The sequence below is a fragment of the Canis aureus genome, chromosome 7 (assembly GCF_053574225.1).
Source record: "Canis aureus isolate CA01 chromosome 7, VMU_Caureus_v.1.0, whole genome shotgun sequence".
NCBI lineage: Eukaryota > Metazoa > Chordata > Mammalia > Carnivora > Canidae > Canis > Canis aureus.
In genome coordinates, this window is record NC_135617.1 from 44,710,099 (window position 1) to 44,717,090 (window position 6,992).

Here is a 6,992-nt window from a genome sequence, read left to right on the forward strand (position 1 = left end):
GGTTGCTCTGCCTGATGTTTCCTTTAAATTCTACAAGGAGCACCATGTCATGAATTTAGCATTAACAGTCATCTGAACTGTTTCTTCCAATTATCAAAAAGATACTTCAATCTAAAAAGGCAAATATCACCTTGAGCAAATTTTCAATGAGTCTCCAGCTGCAGGTAGATAAATCCACTTATATAATCTGGCAAAATTCATATTATAAACCAGCAAACATCATGGATATGTGACTTGCACAAGACCCTACCCATTAGAAGATACTCCCCCCCCCCCCCCACATACAATACTTACTTTAATATCCTGCTGTTGTTGACTTAATTAACCTTTTTTGGAAGCACCTGGGTGGCTCAGTTGATTCAGCTTATGCCTTTGGCTCAGGTCATGGCCCTGGGATCCTGGGATCAAGCCCCATTCAGTGCGGAGTCTGCTTCTCTCTCTGCCTCTGCTTCTATCCATGCCCCTTCTTTCTTCTTTCTTCTTCTTTCTTCTTTCTTCTTTCTTCTTTCTTCTTTCTTCTTTCTTCTTTCTTCTTCTTCTTCTTCTTCTTCTTCTTCTTCTTCTTCTTCTTCTTCTTCTTCTCTCTCTCTCTCTCCTCACTCCCTCTCTCTCTCCCTCAAAATAAATGAATAAAATCTTTTAAAAAATCATTTTTCAATAGGAGGCTCTATGTTTTCATTTACACTGGTTTCCACAAATTATGTAGTTTGCTATATAAACAATGAAGTATATTAATAATGTATATTTTGATAGTGTTGGAAAAATTCAAGCTGTCAATTACTTTAGTAAACTTTATTTTTTATTTATTTATTTTTTAAATTTATGATAGTCACAGAGAGAGAGAGAGAGGCAGAGACACAGGCAGAGGAAGAAGCAGGCTCCATGCACCGGGAGCCCGATGTGGGATTCGATCCTGGGTCTCCAGGATTGCGCCCTGGGCCAAAGGCAGGCGCCAAACCGCTGCGCCACCCAGGGATCCCACTTTAGTGAAACTTTAAAGAGTAAATTTGGCCTATCAGTTCTGAGGAAAGTAGAAAAAAACATAGAATTAGATTGATATGAAACTGATCATTACCACTGGGATTCTTTTTTTCTTTGCTGTATTACCTACTCATCACTTCAAGTAGAATATGAGGATGAAGCACATTATGTCTTCAAATATAAATACTGTCAATAGAATAAGAAATAATAATCAATTGGGTTGTAAGTTCATTTCAAGAATAAATGTTGTTTTGCCTGGATCTTAACACATTGTTAGTCATCATTAAATTTAATTGACAGTGATGTTCATTAGGCTGGTAGAGTAGAAGAATGTTTTAATTTTATTATCTAAAACAATCAACTAGAGGGTAGAATTGTTTATAACAAATGTTGAAGATGTAGCTGGAGGCATAGTGACTGTTGAGTATAGATTCTGGAGCTTCAAGGCCTATATATGAGTCTAGGCTTTGCCATTTTTTTTAGCTGTGCAACTGGAGAATTAGAAAGGACTATGAGATAATACTAGTTTCCTTTAAATAATAATTTCTTACTTAATTGAAATGATTTCAGGGTAATTATGCCTCAGAAGATATTCATATTTCCATTTTTCTACTCTATATTCATATTTGGATAGCTAATAAGCTTATCAAGTTTAAAGTACTTTAAAAAATCTTGATCTACCTCGGATTCCTAACTGGTTTTCACCAGTGTTATTCAAATTAGTAACTGGCACCACTATTCACCCCACTGATAGAAATAAAAACTTAGGGGGCAGCCTGGTGACTCAGCGGTTTAGCACCACCTTCAGTCCAGGACGTGATCCTGGAGACCTGGGATCAAGTCCCACATCGGGCTCCCTGCATGGAGCCTGATTCTCCCTCTGCCTGTGTTTCTGCCTCTCTCTGTTTCTCATGAATAAATAAAATTAAAAATAAATCTTAAAAAAAATTAGGAATCATTAATCACACTTTCTTTTTCCACTCCAAACATTTAATCTATCAGCATATATTATAGGCTCTGCTTTCCAAATATATCCTGAAAATAACCTATAGTCACAATATCCACCATTTGTACTCCAGGCCAATATATTTTATTTCTTGCCTAGACTACTGCTGGCTTCCAACTGGTATCCTAGCTTCCATTCTTTCCTGTGCTCCAAACTCCCTTAAAAGTCTACTATCTACATGACATTAACTTAATCCTTTCATAATATAAATCAAACCATTTCATATTTTTACTCTGTCAAATATTCCATGGCTTCCCACTGCTCTGAGAATTAATTCCAAATTCAATAACAAAGTATCTTACATGATCTCATTCCTGCCTATGTTTGTGACCTCACTTCCATCCACTGGTGGCCTTCCATTAATCTCTTTTTTCACACTGCCCACCTTGCTATTTTTCAAACATACAAAGCATGTTCCTGCCTCAGGGCCTTGTACCACCATTCTGTTTGCCTTGGATGCTCTTTTCTTAGATCAGGGATCACATTAATTCAGATCCCTGATCGGAGAAGACATCCCTGGTAACTTTGTCTAAAAGAGTCCTCCCTCTGTTTCCTTTTACTTATCTTGCAAAATGTTGTCTTTAAGTCACTTATTACTAATTGGTATTAATTAATTCTGATCCTTTTACTAAAATACAAGCTATATAATGGGAGAAACCTTGCCTATCTTGTTCATTATTTTATTCCTAGCACTTGCAACAATCACTGACACTTAGTAATTGATCAATAAATCTTTGAGTAAAGACATAGAAGCTTACACATTGTCCATGGGAAGTGGATGACCTATTCTCATAAAGCTCTCATTCAAAAGATTTTATCTGCATTGTACTCCTCAAATACAGATTCCGAAAGAAAAAATAGAAATGACTATCTTCATCTTGGTGCATATTACATTTCAATGAATATCAGCAAGTAAGTCATTATGCTATTCATAAGTACTCAATACATATTTGACAAATGAATGGTGAGTGAATGAGAGATGTATTGGCAAAATAAGTAAACTGTGAGGTTAGGGAGGAAATATACAAAATTAAGGTTTACTGAATTAAAGCTAAATATTTGGAATCTTTATATCTGTCAGTGCAATCAAGTAGTTATGGAAAAAGGAATGTACAACCATTTATGAGGTATTTTGTTTGGTTTAATTTTCTTGTAACTAACAAAAAATATTACCAGAATTACCAAATGAGGGAAAGATTGATTGCTTACTAAGGCAATGCTGGTTGGTATGACAATAAACTCTAAAATTATTCTAGATTAAATTTATTTTTCATTCATATGAAGTCCAAGTGAGTGTTTCTGATTTCAAATATTGTCTTTCAAAGAGAGATCCCTGGATCTGGGTTAACTTCCTTTTGTGGCTGCCCCCTCATTATCATGTGTTTTTCAAAGTCACAACATAGAGGAAGAGACTGGAAGTTCATACATAGCAAACTCTTTGTGGATCAGTCTGAGAGTGGCACAATTCATGACCATTTGCATTTCTTTGGTTAGAAATAAATCACATGGTCACACATAAACACAGGAATGACTAAGACATGTAGTCCAAGAGGAAGAAGAAATAGGTTTAGTAAACATGTAGTAAGCTTTATCATGTGGTTTAGAATTTAACTAAGGAAAATAAAGAAGTTTCTCTAGGATAAATTGTGTGTGTGTGTGTGTGTGTGTGTGGTGCGTGCAACACACATGTAGAAGACAGTTGGGGGAGAGGTCAAACAAAATATTAAAATTTATTTGGAAGAGCATTTAATTTTTAAGAAAGTTTTATGATTTTAATTGTTGGTACTTGGGAATATACCAAGATGTTTCCTATCAAACTCTGAATTAGGAAAATAAATTCACCTTTAAGACTTAAACTCTGAGAACAGCACATGATGGATGTGAGCCTAGACATTAAAGATGTGAGAAAGTATGGCTTCCTAGCTGCTAGACTTTAGTGTCACCTGGAAGAATGAATGTATTAACGTATTTAATGATAAAAGAGTTGACAACATTAGAGAACATATCAGAATCGTAGAGACAAATATTAGCAGTGCCAATGTAAAGCTGTCTAAGTATAGTTAGTCAATGAATATCAAGTATTCCAGATATTTCTTATGGTAATATCTTTGCCTTACATCATTAAACATTTGAATCACCTTGTTTTACATGTTCTAAACTAATGTACATCAAGGAAATCTCTGATTCTTGTGTAACAATGCTGTCATGAAGAAAACTTGTTATTCATGGGGCATTTGAGGATTCTCTAACCTTGTGGTGGTGATTTCTCAGACTAGTTAATAATGACTTCTGGTTGTTATTTAGAAGGAAAATGTTGACCATGCAAATATTTATGAGATGTATAATAGCTACATTTTTACCATAAAGTAGCATATTGGCATTCTGTTCTCTATCTTAGTTTTCTGTACATTTTCACTAATCTGTGAATTCTTACCAAGGTTTGCTGCTTACCCTTGAGTGGAGAAAAGGACATATCTCTTGGTCCTTTTTTTTTTTTTTAAGATTTTATTTATTCATTCATGAGAGGCGGGGACGGGGCGGGGGGGGGCAGAGACACAGGCAGAGGGAGAAGCAGACTCCATGCAGGTTGCCTGACATGGAACTCGATCCCAGGTCTCCAGGATCACACCCTGGGCAGAAGGCAGGTACTAAACCACTGAGCCACCCAGGGATCCCTCTCTTGGTCCTTAATATGTGGAATCATAGAACATGTTTCTTCTTGCTGTTTCTTCTATCACTTCTAGCTTCACTTTTTTACTCTTTTCTATATGTTATATTTTTATAGCAGTTATATAACATCAAGAATCCTCTGACTTTATAAATACCTTCAGGTGTTGGGTTAAAGTGAATACAGAATTTACAACTGAAACAAGTGACAAAAAGATATCTAAAGCAAAATTTACATTTTGTGTAAATTAGATACAGTCTTGGACAAACACTAGTACAGTGAAGTAGGGATACCTTTTGAATAAGTCCTTAGTATTAGGAAATAGGCATGCATAACCATTTTTAAATAATATCTGAATTGTATTTTCATAAAGTTCCAAATCTACAAAAAGTACAATTAGGTTTTAATTCTTTCTTTCTTTCTTTCTTTATTTATTTATTTATGTTTCTTTTTTTTTCTTTTTTCTTTTTTTAAAGATTTTATTTATTTACTCATGGGAGACACACACACACACACAGAGAGAGAGATTGAGAGAGAGAGAGAGGGAGACACAGGCAGAGGGAGAAGCAGGCTCCATACAGAGAGCCCGACGTGGGACTCTATCTCAGGTCTCCAGGATCAGGCCTTGGGCTAAAGGCGGCGCTAAACTGCTGAGCCACCCGAGCTGCCATAATTCTACATTTAAAGGAGAATCCCCTGATACATTTTGCATTTATTTATATAAGCATCACAATTCTCTTCCATATAAGCTAAAAACAATTTCTTTATGCAGACATTATCTTATAAGTGTATGGCAGAAATAGGCTATTCACATAAAACTAAACCATATAAGGATCATTGCTTTATAAGCCAATACAAATTAAAATGATTCAAACATCACAAGAGAATGTTTTCAAATTCTGTTGCATACACTGCATTTTATATTAGTTTCCAACTAAATATGACATTTAGAACAGAAAGTTTATAATTTGTAATGAAGCTTTTAGATCCATATTGACTACCATACAGTACAAATTTTTCATTGGAAAAAAAATATCCTCAAAAGAAATGTAAAGTAGTATTTTGGCTTAAAATTAAAGGATTTAAGAATAAATTTAGGCATTCAATTGAGTATATCCAAAATTTGAAGGATTAGATTAATTTTTAAATACAGATAAAATTTACTGTAGAGATTTTATTTCCAAGCAAAATAGAACTATGATTTGAGCTATCTAATGTGACTATGAAAAAAACCTCAAAACTAACTTAAAAAGTTCTCTCTCGGGGACAAAGAAACTGTGAGCTTAATTATGATAATTATCATTTGCAGACGTGCTCCACTGGGCTTTTCTGTGGTGATGAAAGAGGGAGAATTACCCATTTACCTCCCATCTCTCAAAGAACAGATGTCATTTCTACACAAACTCATACAGTACCTGCATCTGACACTTCAATCAGTAGCTTTCCATCAGCAAGGGCCACAAGACTATGGACCATAATGAATACTTACCCAATTGATCCAGGTAAGTAGATGAGAGTAAGATATGGAGAATATTGAATTTGATATAGTTGTATATTGAAACATATTTTCTGACTTATTTCAAATCTTTGTTTTCCTGTATATATGATTTTTCAGGGGTGTAAAACTGTTTTAGAATTTTTGTTGGTTATGCTTCATGTTTTCAGTTTTGGCTTAAGAAATGCTTATGCTTTCTGAAACACTGCAAAAAATACTAATTAATATCTTTATTATGCTATGTAAATTTTGGTAGATAACTGGACCCCACTTCCAGCTGATTTTAGCCATCAGTAAAATTTATTTTAAAAGACCTTGTACTACTTACTTTATATCTTTTTTTTAACATTGTCTGAATCATTATATGTAAGTTTATATTCCTATCGATTTATTGGAAAAATTTTTAATCTGGATTTTTTCCTATGTTAAGTATTTTGACATGTTGAATATGTTTCGATATGTCTTATTTAATTTACTAAATCAAATGATGACATATTTCAAATTGTATATGTTAAATTCCAAATTCATTCTTTATATAGTCAGTATCACGATAATAAGAATGAGAATTATAGCCATTAACAAGATATTCTTTAGGAGAAATATTTTGAAGGCAATTGGATATTATAAGCAGAAAGGTAATCTGCCCAATTTTTCCCTTCATTATTTGTGTTATTTTAAGACTTAAGTTGACATCTAATGTTATATGTAATATTGTGCTTATTTATTTTGAAACTAAATGATATTTCTAGTATTTCTAAATCATATATATTCATTGGTCCTGTCAATGGCAGAGATGTAATTTTTTCATGCTTTATTATTGAAAGGAGTCATTTGATTTGGAA

At 33.9% G+C, this 6,992-nt stretch overlaps 1 protein-coding gene across 1 annotated transcript in view; it reads left to right on the plus strand.

Annotated features, from left to right (window-relative positions):
* EYS (EGF-like photoreceptor maintenance factor) overlaps positions 1-6,992 on the plus strand; it is a 1,514,868-nt gene that overhangs the window by 789,243 nt on the left and 718,633 nt on the right. The window contains exon 22 of the mRNA XM_077903501.1: positions 5,965-6,157. Coding sequence (XP_077759627.1) covers positions 5,965-6,157 — 193 coding nt within the window. The remainder of the gene's footprint in view (positions 1-5,964; positions 6,158-6,992) is intronic.